This window comes from Otolemur garnettii, unplaced genomic scaffold, assembly GCF_000181295.1.
Source record: "Otolemur garnettii isolate 467f Iridium unplaced genomic scaffold, OtoGar3 scaffold00005, whole genome shotgun sequence".
NCBI classification, from domain to species: domain Eukaryota; kingdom Metazoa; phylum Chordata; class Mammalia; order Primates; family Galagidae; genus Otolemur; species Otolemur garnettii.
Genome location: NW_003852400.1, coordinates 12259845 through 12273301, shown reverse-complemented (window position 1 = coordinate 12273301; position 13457 = coordinate 12259845). Strand labels below are relative to the sequence as shown.

Genomic DNA, 13457 nt, shown 5'->3' with positions numbered 1-13457 from the left:
TTAGTGGTTGTCCATTTTAATACTGTGATAGATTATGGCACGTCCATCACATTTACTACGGCTCAAATTGCAGGACTTCAACACCACTAATTTTTGCCAAGTGATGGTAAAGGCTGCGTATGTGTTTTAACTGGCAGTACATTCCAAATGCACCTAACAACCCTTAAATTTCACTAACTTTTCAAAAGTCAAATTTGATATAATTTTTGACAAAAATCAAAATTGACTTTTTAGTTTCATTTTAGGCACATTAGCATGATGAAAATTTATTAAGTGAAAAGTTAGAATTACCTTTAAATTTCGGAGTCTACAGAAATCATTAGGTTTCATTAAATCTCCAAATCCTCAAGTATAATTGTTGGAAGGTAACGTTTGTTCCATGGGTCTCTTAGATATCCTCCCATTTGATGAGCAGAGGCATGTGCTCCCTTTGTTGCAGACCATTTTTAAGGTTGTTTTTACAGTGAAGAATGTTACAAGACAGCCTTAGGAATCAAAAGGCTGGTTTGCAGCTAGCCTTGGGGAATGTAGCGCCTTCCTCTGCATCTGAGCATGCTGTACCTGTTACAAACTACTCAGGTTCTCTCGCCTAGGTTTCCTATCCTATAATACCACTCACTGTATGTGCAGATGTCTCCTGTCCCTCTTCCCACTGCCTGATAGGAACACAAGAAATGCTGGTAATCTGGCTGCTGCTTCTTTTGTGGGTAATCAAGTTCTTTATAGTGACCAAGCGCCAATGCCTTCTGCCAGGGCCCTTGAAAGCATGGCAGGCGAACTTGTTCTCTTATGAGTAGTGTCAAGTTCCAGATCCTCTGCAATTTTGACAATGTTGATTGTTAATTTTTGGACATTCTAGATGATCCCACAAATAGAGGACTATACTCCATTTATTCATTTTTAAATATGAGTCCCCAAAGTGATACAGATCCCTGATTTTTAAAGAAAGCCAGGCAAAAATTGTATCTTTTTAAAAGTCACAGAAATGAGTATAGATTTTCACATGTCTGTTCCTGTGTATATGTGTGTATTTCTGCTCGGAAGTTAATATCGTGCAAGCCAAACTGAATGATTACAGATGAAATTCAGCATTCGGAAGTAATAATAACAGTTAACCCAACACATAATCAAGAGCTTAATATAGACCTGATATTGACCTAAATGCATTTCTTATGTTCATTTAGGTGACTCATAGTTGGTTACGAGGAAACTTTTTTTTCAAAATATTTAAAAAACCAATTATGTATGTTAGGTAGAAGTTACACAACAAGCAAAACTTTGCCATTATGTTTATTCTAGAAATTAGGCTTTATACTTTAAATTAATATGTTTTATGAATAAAACAAAATAACTTGGTATTTATCATGACTAAATTGTCATGAACCAAGTCCCATATATATGAACTTAGTTTTTTGAGGCCTTTTAGGTTGGAATGAAAATTTACATGAATTTTAAATGTTTATTTGCAAAGTAGGGCTAGTGCTTGAAATAGAAACATTTTGTAAAATGTTTCAGATTTGGGATGTCAGACTTGTTCTCCTTTTTATTGGAAAGTTCAATTGTACCTTTCAGTAGCTGAGATGTAGGTCAAATATCTGGTATTGGTTAACAAATGATTATTTATATTTGATTGGACATCATAATTCACCCATGTATCAGTGTCCATACTTTTAGAATATGGTAAGTATGTTGTACTCTGGAAGGGTCATTATCATGACTTGGACAGTTCCTCTGGGAAAATGATTTGGGCCAGTGTCTTCTGAATTCATAGTTAGCAAGTTGATCCAAGTCCCACAGATACGTAATTCTTAACATTTGTCTTTGGTAATCTGTTTCTTGAGGTGCTTGATAATCTTTACAAATGGAATTCTACTGATTTCTGCAGTATGCTGACCATTATACCATATATTTAACATGAATTCTGAGAATATTTTCCTTCGATACGCTTTGTCTCTAGACAAATATGTAGTGGTCAACTTTTGACTGCTTCTCTTTAATTTGATTTAGAAGCACTAAAAGATCATAAGCAATAAAGAACCATCTCTTCATGTCCACAGGGCAACATGAAAATTCCCCAAATTTCTGTTTGTATTACTTAATTTTAATATAAATCTGCAAACATTGGAATAGTGGTAAGGAAAGCAGAGTACAGCAACTATGGTATTTCTAAAAACTCGATAGTATTCCTGGAGACTGGGAATCTCAACATTATTTTTGGCTTTAAGTGCAAAAAATCTTGAAGTTTCTAATTATTAGTTGCTGCAAATACTGTACTATCTATACTGTTAGTAGTATTAGTATTCAATGTAGATCATGGCATGCAGATGTGTGTGCATTCATGTATGTTATATGGATTCAATGATAAAACATAGGGTGTTTTTATTATTGTGCTTGAAATAATAACAAAATTAATACAATTTGTTGATTCTAGAATTTAATACATATTTCTAAAATAGTGACACATAAAAGTAAGTAGATAATTAAGGACTGCGAGCATGTGCATATGTTTCTTTAAACAGATCAAATCCATGTTACCTGTATCTCACACATCACTGTGAATCCCACTCTATAGTAACAAGATACATCCTTTCATCAGTTAGGGTTTGTCAGACACCACCTGTGTGAGTGATATGGAAAGAAGGTTTTATTTTGAGAATTAGACTTTATACTCATGGGAGCTGATGAAGAAATTTATGGAAGGCTATTGCCTCCAAGACAGGTAATGGCCTGAAGTAGATGTAGATAATGAGAATTGGCATTAGGAAGGCAGAGCTGGTTAAAGCAGAAGAGCAAGCCCAAACTGGTAGCCACACACACAAGCGACTAGCATCTGTCTTTTCCTACCTCCGACCTTCTTTGGGTCAATTTGGGTGACATAAAGCGGAACCTGGTGCCAAAGAATAAGATTTGGTGGGAACTGGCGTAGTTGCACTCCCAGGTACTGCCCTGTGCTAACAGTGGCCAGCAGCTGAGAACAACCTGGATAGTGTTATGGTTACAGTTTCATTTATGCCTCCCAAATTGCATGCAATATTTTTAACAACCAAACTTAACCGATGGGAAAGAGAATTCTAGCTAATGTATTTCCATCTCATCTGATTTATCACAGCGCAATTCTATCACAACGATTGGCAAATAATTGCTGTCTTCGCTGTTATATTGAGATAGTGCGTCATGGTATTTGCCGCTTTGATAATAGGAGTGATTCTAATTTATACTCCTCTACTGTTAGAGAACTGAAGTTTTATGAACATTCTAATAAATATAATGTAAATTCTCTTAGTTGTAGACATGGACATAGATTTTGATAAGAGCGATTATAATTTATTATACTCCAATATCAAGTAACTGGAATTTTATGATAATTCTAGTGAACAAAATTTGATTTTTCTTTGTAACGGAAATGGGGACAGATGAATGTTCAAAACCAGTTTTGTCAAATTTCCTTCTGCTTAGCTCTGAGTGTGTGCTTAAATCTTGCTAACTATATCCTGGATGACTAAACAATTCATAATTGAGTTCTTGGCATAAAGTGTGGAATGGCATAGTAGGTGGACTATTTTAAGAGTTGAAGAATCATGGAAATATCCAAATCCATAGAGACGGTTGATTATTTTTAAGAATAAAGTAACCAGTTACTTATCAATTAGTAAGTGCTAGGCACCATGCTAGTTACTTCACATGGATGTAACCTTAATTCCATTTTTCATTGAGGAGACGGAAGCCCAGAGATTCTAAGTAACTTTCTGATAGTCACACAGCAAACGGAAGATGCCTAGTAATTCCAATCCATGTCCAAACTTCCTATAAAACATAAGATTAATATAAGCCACTACCTCCATGTCATTTTGATTTTATCATTAGGACTTTATTCCTTTTGCCTTTGATGTTTTCTTAAATTTTTGAAAGTACCTTTTCACTTGTAAATACCTTAGAACAGGTAACATAGAAATAAATTTTAAAACTCCAAAATTCTAAATTTAAATTGTATTCAGAAATTCTTTCTACATGTCAATACAAATAGGTGTTTGTATGTATATATACACATATATATGCACACACATATGTGGACATGCAGAAGGATTATTATATATAAATTTTATTTGAACCAATGCTTAATAAAAATATTCCAGGAGGAAATCAAGCATTTCTCTACAATGTAGGATTCATTTTTTTCTTTTTTTCCCCAGAAATACACCTCAATACAATTAAAGGTGCAGTTCATTGCTCTTATTTGAGTAATAAGTTATCATGTGATAAAAGTGAATGTGTTAAGTATGTCCAATAATCTTACCTACAATAAATTTCCTTAGATTGTTACTCATGCTATTTCATGTAAATCAGTGATTTGAATATTTTACAACAAGAAGCACTAACACTCAGCAACATAAAATAAAATTGGAAACCACAGAAGATAATTTTTGAAATCAGAGTAAAAGCTCATGACTATAAATAGCTTTCCGTGTTTAGCTAAAAACATAGGTAGATTTTATGTAATACTTCATAATTGTATTCATCAGAGTATGTGAAGAAGAAAGATTAGCTAGGTGCATGTAATGGACAGCAGGAAAAGTATGCTAATAATTGGTACAAACGTGAAAATTTATTAGATTGATGGTAGGCTGTAAAAGAAAATACAAGCTTAAAGGTAGATATCATAAGTTTCTGTCACTGCCCTTTAAACAATAAAAGAGAATCACATTGGTCATCTAAAATCATCTTCTGCATTGCCTATGTGGGTAGTCATTTTGACCAAGTTTAAAGGCATTGAGTGATTTGAAAGAAAAAACGTTTATGGAGTAACATATCGAACAGTATTTCTAAAACTTCAAAACAAATAATTGATGTAGAGGCTGACGCAGTCAAACCGGGCACTTAACTGAAATAAGCATTTAAGCAAAATACATTGTATTTAGTTTCCTCATTTAGCTTGTCGCTTCATTCAAGCCACTTTAAACTTTATTTTTCAGTTATCATAGGTTTAATGGCAAAAAAGTGAAGTTTACCTGAATATGCACAATAATTATCTACAAGATAATACCAACTTTTTGTCCTAGTTGAATATGTATATTTTTGAAATATCTCAAATTAATTTTTAAAAGCAATGACATAGAAAAGTCATTTAGCTTTATTTTGCCATTATTCTTCTAAACCGTGAATGTCAGAATGTCTTCCAAAATAGAGCACCTTCTCCCCATTTCTTCCACCATTATTTAATAGAATATTTGTTTTGCTTACACACAGATACAGAGACACATAAACATAAAGAGGTGTATGCTAAAAATCTCTAAGTCATGTAAGTACACATGGTTATATCTTAACTTTGTTAGATATGCTTTTTGACGAAGAGATTTCTAACATCCTTCAGTGAACAGTGAAGTATTCGGGAGACATGATTATGGATGATTGAATCACAGCTGTAATAGCACAATGTTAAAAGAAAAAAAAAAGACGGAACATTATTGTCGGATAAGTATGGAACAGCTTAAAGAGAGGGAGGGATATAGTGAGTGACAGGAACAATCTCACGGATTACTGCTTTGGCACGAAGATTCTACTATTCAACTAGCTTGCCAAACACATCGACCAAGGAAAAAGAAAGTCAACAGATTAACTTCAGGAATTAAGCTTATTAATGGGTTTTCATGCAGAAATGTCCCCACCCATCACGATAGGAAAAGGTTTCCTTTGCTTTCCCAGCTGCTAGAATATATATTAAAATATTTCTACATAAACTAATAGAATAGAGACTTTATTTTCTTTTGAAATGAATTCTCACTGACCTGAGGCAATGCTGTACTGTGCTGTCCTCTCTACCCATTCATTTTGGACTGATTCATATTTGAACCAGAACGAGTTGTTTGATTTAATCATAAGCTGAATATATTTGAATAGAGATTGTTCATGTTCACAAGCCTTCTCTCCTTTTTTCTCTTCTCTTATTTAGAGTAAAATTTCACTGCTCCATCCATAATGTAAGAACATGCAAGGAGGTAATTGGAATTGGAGGTAAATCATATTCTTTTGTAGAAAGTATAATTATTGGAAGTTAGTTAAAAACACCTCAATTCTGTTTTAATTTTCATGCATGGAGCAGTTGTTTTGACAGATGGATGGACTTTATTTTTGTAACCGTCCAGGAAAAGTCTGTGTAACACAGTCTAATCAGTGCTACATATCTGTAATGTTTGTTTTTGAATCACTGTGCTTTTGGCTCCTGTATCTTTTTCTAGAAGTAGACATTTCCTTCTAAATTTGTTTTTCAATGCTAATATCTTTATGCATAATTCCTCTATTCATGTGCTCTGAAAAGACTAGACACCGCTTGCTAGTCAGTGAGAATGATGAATCACTGTTCCTCAGGTGTGGCCTTGGGCTCTACCCACTTTTACTTTCAGGCTCATAATTCATGATGCTGTTGCTCTGGAGTAAATTTCAGTCAAGTGAGAGGTCAATATGGTTGTCTGAATCTCGGGAAGCCAAGTTCTTCCTAAGCTTGTCTTTGTACGTCAAGTTAAATTCCAAAAAGGATCAAGGTCTGAAAAATGAATTCATTTTGAACTGATTCCACTCTCTTTTTTATTACATTGTAAATCCTCCAGTGCTGAGCAAAACAGGGCAGTAGTTTAAGGCCAAAAATTACATTACGTTCTGAGTTTAAGAATCGTCATGGTTCAAGGAAAGGTCAGAAACACTCGTCCTCTGTCTCCCTAGAGCAGAAATGTGTGAAGTGTGTTTCCCTTTTCTGCCACGCTTCCTTCTCTTTAAAGGTATATGGAAGCTGCTTCCAAATAAAATGAATATCCTGTTTTGGAACATTCAAAAACCTTGGCAGCCACAAGCTGGAGAAGGCAGGCAGATGAATGACAGGCTTGTTACTCTTTTATGTAGGTTTTCTGTTAAGAACAAATCCTTACTAACGATGTCTCTTTCAAGTTTTTGGTTCTTCTCTGTCCAGTGCTTTCATTATAATTCACTTTCTTCCTCCATTGTTTGCAATGAGTCTCCTCTTAGCTATTTTTAACCAATTTGAAAGTATTTCCTTCCATTCCTTTGTTTTATTTCTAGCCTCTTTATACTCACTAAGCCCAAGAAATTCCTCTCCAATCTATTTGCATCAACCTTCACTTTCAAAATAATACTGAACTAGCCCCCAGGGCATGGCAACAATACTACCTACAACCTGCTGCCAACTGGGAGAGTTCAGTGGGCAATTGAAGGGGATCCTACCAGGCTGTAGGCCAATAGGGTGGGTCTGGCTGCTTTGTGACACAGATAGACTCCCATTATCAGCAGCATTCTCGGTGGAACCCTGTGCCAGGTTTCACAGATACTGCCCTGTGACGGGTTTTGTTTGATCAGCTCTGTAGAGGAATTGTCCTCTTAGAGTGGTCCTTCTATAACAGTTGTTAAAAAACAAATTAAAATTATGATATTCATTGTGGCAATTCCATGCTTTTAAGACTCCTGAGAGTTTTTCAGTTCTTAGCTATAATCTGCCAATTTCTTAGCAGGACAGAAGTGGTCTTCAAACAATTTGCTAATCAGTTATCCAGTCTATAAGAGATAAAGAACCCACCAATTCTGTAATATGAAGGTTCGTAACATTTGCAGAGGTGAAGTGAGCCTTTGTGACCAATGTTCCTACACATAAAATATTTACTTCCTTTTTTATTATGGAGAAGTAAGCTCCACTCTCAAATTTCTAGGAGGCACTGAGTTGTTACTGACAGAATTAGAGAATTTGGGTCTGTGGACAAAATTGCATACATATCTTTAAAGATCTGGCAGACAAACTGAAACCTTGCTCTTTTCCAAAATGAAAAAGACATACATCTGGGTCTGCAGCTATTACTTAATAGAATATTTGCTTTACACACACACAATTTCTTCATTTCAAGTTATAGTGCTGAAACTGGTGATATATAATTGTGAACTAACTATGACACTGGGTCCACAATCAGGAATGATTACTTCATGTAAAAACAGACTATGTGGCCACCTACATGTTTCAAAGTACAAACTTTACTGAAAATGGCTTCTTTGCAAATGACTGGATTTTAAGAGTATAAATAAATCCTTTGGGTAAGACTCATGAATGCCTCGTTTGTAAATGAGTTTATCAGATGTTTCCCTTTCCACAAACCTCTTTCCTCTGCCCAAGCATTCATGCCCTTATCCTCTGGGAGAAGGAGAAATAGTTACAGACCGAAGAGTTTATTGCTAAGAGTAGTGGCAGTTAAATTGTATGGGTTTCCCAGTTTTACTGAGGATATACTCTGCTCAAAGTGAGACATGGATGGGATCCACATATCCTTGAAGCTAGGAAATTTTTCCTCAGAATAACTTGCAAAATCATTTTACTTAACGGAGTAATTTTACTTACCAGACAGTGAATCTGTATAGCAAAACAATAAAAGAAATTATATGTTTATTATAGTTATCCCTCAAAATACTCCCCATATGCTAACACATGGGGAGTCATAATTCGATACTTTTACATTTTACTTTACGTAGGCTTTACTTCACCTTTAGGAAAATATATTCAAAGGATATCTTCAGGGTCCTCTGTAAGAAAATCAGTGAATTTAAATCTCAATTAAAATGCTCAAGTTTGATTGCCTGCCCTCAATTCCGTGGGGGCAAAAGAATTAAGACCACAATCATTAGGTGCAAATATAGAATACAAATGTCATGTGGAAATGTACTTCAACTATTGTAACACCTCAGTTGCAAACTCTAACCCGCTATGTAAGCCCACAGGCACTCTGAGCTTCTTCTGGAAAACTCTTAGGTCACAGAGAATGATTTTGGTTAAGGTGACCAAACATCCCGCTTTTGGTGGGACAGTCCCGATTTTTAACAATTTGTCCCATGGCATTTTAAAAAAAGTCCCGATTTTTGGAGAAAATGCACAACAAGCTAGGGAATGGCAGGACAATGGGAAGGGAATATACAGCAGCTGAAAAGGTTAATGTAACTCCATTTGGGAATGAAGAGGTTAATGTAAGTTCATTTGGAAATGAAAAGGCTAATGTAAACTCCCTACTCCCCTCCTGGGCAAGGTCGCCCAGGTGGACGGTGCCCTACTCCTTTGAGCCACAGGCTCTGCCCTATACATAATTTTTTTAATGTATTATATTTGTAAATTGTACTTATGTTGAAATTAAAAAATATATATATTACGATACTATTTTTGCATTCTATGAAAATTTTTGTTGCTCCATATAGACCTAATTTTTAATTAAGAACCCACCTCCACTACCCCCACCCCACCCCCACACCCCCATCCCCATCAAGTCAATGGTGTCCCGCTTTACCAATGTTAAAATCTGATCACCTTAATTTTGGGAGTACAACTCTCTTGGAAGTTCCAGTATCAACCCAGTCCTCTATTGTCTGTGCCATAACCATCTTATTTGCTTTTGATCTTAATCTGCATTTATGGTTATGTATTTGGCTCTTAATTTCAAGTGTTTATACGAAACAAAAGAGCTAGATAAGAAATTTTCTGACTAATAAAATGATTTTCAATGCAGTTTTTATTGTTTAGTGTATAACTGCTCACTTGGATATTTTCAAAATCAGTGCTAAAGATGTTTAAATTTCATGATTAAAGAAGATTATATCATCTTTTTTGTTTTCTTTTTCTAAAATGACATGCCAAGCCAATTTTGGAAGGAAATTTTCACCATCATGTTGTTTAGTTAATTGTTTAATTAATCAAATAATGTTCTCTTCTCCTCATTTCTGGATAAGTACCTGTGATTATTGGTTATCTAAAACTTTTATCCAATTTTTGTATAAATAAATTAGAAATATTTTCAATGAAAGAATTATGGAAAGGCATATCAAATGTGCCCCTGCCAGTAGTAAACCCTTTATTTTTTTAATGCATGTGGTGATACAGGTATGAGCAAAACAACAGAACAACACATACGCCCTAAAAATGCTGTAAAAGAGATGCCAGAAAGAAAGCAAAGAAAAGAAAGAAATTTGTTCCAGCATGCCTAGCACCCAGAGGATACTCAGTCAAGCTGACTGCTAAAACTCGCTGGTTTTCCTTTTGTCTTACAGAAAGAATGTGCTAATTTCATCAAGGTACTTAAGGCGTATAATCAGACTCACTTGTACGCCTGTGGAACTGGGGCTTTTCATCCAATTTGCACCTACATTGAGATTGGACACCATCCTGAGGTAAAGCTGGCTTGTAACAAGTGGTGTTTATCCATGACCCTGCCTGTTCAAATGCTTCTTTGCTAATTTCTTTAGCTTATGTTGCTTCTGAAACCTACTTCAAATTCAGGTGCTGTTATTACTTTCAATCTCTGAATGCAAAAAGGAGACCATCAGTGGACCATACCTCTGAAACAGGAGGGAAGAAGGAAGAAAGCATTTGTTTTCACCCTGAATGACAGAGTCCCGTCCATTCTGCGTGTGCCGCAGATGTCAGCAGGCTGAATGGGGGCTGTTCTCGCCTTCATTTATATATTGCCAGCTTTCCCCTCCGTTTCCGTCCTCAGTCCTCAGCCTGAAGTGTCTGCCACCCAGTTGTTCCTTCTGCCTTGGGGTTAAGGAAGGATTCATACATGTGCACAGTGATGTTATCTCACGTTTGACTCAAATTATTAACAGTTGTTTTCATGCTCAGCTTTGCTGTTTTAACCTCTATTTTTGGTTGTGATTTTGCTAGTATAGCAAAGAATAAGACAGAAATAATTTTATTCATCTCCTGCTTCTAAAAGATGGTTTAGTGAGAAACATTAGTGTGTAGGGAAACCTAAGTAAAAATGTAAATCAAGGGAATGCTGCTGATGTTGAAAAGGATTTGGTGAATTGGGCTTATAAATAGTCTTCAAGAATAAACTCTTACATAATTTTTGGCACAAAATCCCGAGGAGAACAAAAGCCTTCATATGGTGAGAAAACCATTTGTGACAGATTTTTTTTTTTAATTGGAATTCAGAAGTAACTAACAAATAACGGATGTTGTCCCGAGATATTTCTGGAATCCTAAAGATAAAATGTAACATACACATTAGTTGCTTATCATTTAAGCTTTTGACTTGCTCTGTGTAAATTTCTTAAGGTGCCCTAAAATCATGCAGATGTGTCTTTTGAGCCAACGGATTAGAAATCAAAAAAAGTTTGTTTTGTACCTTCTGCACCTAAGAAGTCACCTCAGCGACTATGTGGTTTCTAGATTGAGGACAGTTGTTTTTTACTATCGGTAACTATGAGAAGGTGAAGGCATTTTCTCCAAGGCCTCCCCGGTTTAGGCCCCTGCCCCCATCAGCCTGTTCCCCTGCCTCCTCCTCTTCCACACCAGCACATGCGTGTATTGTTTTTGCTGACATGCTCAGGAGCTGTAAGTAAAAAGTAAATTTACAAAACACAGTACTGTTTAAATTGCTTGTTTTATGTAGATGAAATCAGGAGTCAGTTGATGCTCATGGTCTTGGGGACCTTGTACATTTAGTTTGTTTTATGATATGGTTAGTCATTCCCTCCTTGCTGTCTTCCCAGTTAGTTCCTATATTAGTAAGTCAGGTGTCCTAAAATTTGGGACCAGAGTTATTGTCCAACTTTTCTGTATTTTGAAGACAGCTCTAGAGATCTCCAGTCACATCATATTGCACTTTTTACATTTGTCAGGAATCATACTACACATGATTAGCGATGGAGTTAGCACAGATTAGCAGAAAAGACAGGCTTACATCAGGTTTCACATCTAGATCTTGCTCTATAACCTACTATTGCTGGAGCATTAGAAAAGGTAATTATCCTTTCTGAGACTCTGTCTTATAATATGCAAAACTAAACCCATTTGATTATCTTGTTCATATTCTTTAAATGAGAGGTTGACTAATTACATTTGCCTTCCACCCCTCCTAGAAGGGCAACATTCCTTGACTTTTTTCCCCTCTATAGAAACTCTCAAAGTTTTAAGGCCATCATTCAAAGCATATTCTAGTCTAGGGGGATTTTATCCAACCTCAGTTTCATACTGACTGCTTGATCTGGTGCAAATCATTTATTTTCTCTGCATCTATGTTTCTGAGTTAGAAAGCCAGTGAAAGTGGTCTCTACGCCATACAGTTGTGTGAGTTAAGCATTGTCTAATAGGTAATAGTGCTGAAAAAGTAAAAGATGTTATAAAATATAAATATTTTATATTATTTTATATTATTTAAATATAAATCTGTACCTTGTTAAATATAAATCTTCATCCCAGGCTAAAAGCCGTTGCTGTTTTGCTTGCTAGTAATTGTCACCTAGCCTTTTAAATGTTTCACACTTCATTAGAGGTTGTGAATTATGGCAGTGAGCTCTCTTGGTTGGCAGGTGATTCTGCACTTAATTTTCAGCATTTTAAAATTTTTTGCTTACACGATGTTGATGATCATTTAAATTAAAATATTAAGTATTATTTCTACATTTTTATCTATTTTCCCAGAATGTTTATATTATTATTCCTTTCTGAAGTGGCTATTTAACAGTTTTAATAGCATATTCTTCCTTCTACTCATCAACTGCTCATTACTGCCTTGTGGGTGGGCAGGTAGGGGCATGAAGAGGTCCTGGAGCCAGACAGATCCTCCATGAAAACAACAAATAAATAAATCTCTTGTCTGAGCTCTTTAAGGTGAGAGATTGAGGTGAGACTCTGAAGCTCAGAGCCTTTGAGAGAGGTCCCCCTTTAGGTGCTCAGTGATTTCTATTTGCTTAACAACTATAGACAAAAAAATACTGTTTCAGACTGTTTAGGAGGTCAGAAGGAAGATGATTATGCAGTTACCTGGGGAATTTGGAGTAGTCTAGACAGTCAATCTAGGAAATTCTGGGAAAGATATTATCCTATAGTTTGTCTAGACTATAGCAAATTTAATTTTCAATATTTAAGCTGTCTTAAGAGGGAATATGCTTTAAACTTATCTGCACTGATGCTTAAAACACGACCCTTGTATTTAAGCAGTTTTATTTGTTTGTGAAGTTGAGAAAAAGAATATATGCTTCATATTGTTAGGAAAAGAAGGACAGTAATACAAAAGGATTAGAAGATAAGAATAGCAAGGAAGGCAGAGGCCAGGATCGTTAGGTTAGAGTCAGAAACTCTCATGAATGTATCAACTTTTAATTACAGGGGTTTCTTTTCAGATAAAGAACCCAGTTTTCCCCAAAATTTTGGTTTAGAATTTGCATGTATCCTTTGCCGTTACCTGCCACATATTGCAAGATACAATGAAATAGGAGTTTTCCTTTAAAATATTGTCCAGTCTTTGCATATTAAAAATAATTTCATCACAGAGAAAAGAACATTTTACTTTTGGATTTTATCAAAACTTTTATGGACACATTTTTTTTCAGTGTTCTTCCTTCAAAGTAACTTGTATTACATACATTGTGTTCCCAAGAATACGGAAACCCCCATTGTTGGAAAATGATGTCTGGACCAA

The 13457-nt window shown here is 35.5% G+C and overlaps 1 protein-coding gene across 1 annotated transcript in view; it reads left to right on the top strand.

The window, feature by feature from the left end:
- Positions 1-13457, top strand: part of SEMA3A (semaphorin 3A) — a 213821-nt gene that overhangs the window by 65258 nt on the left and 135106 nt on the right. Inside the window, exon 4 of the mRNA XM_003782631.2 lies at positions 10078-10197. Coding sequence (XP_003782679.1) covers positions 10078-10197 — 120 coding nt within the window. The remainder of the gene's footprint in view (positions 1-10077; positions 10198-13457) is intronic.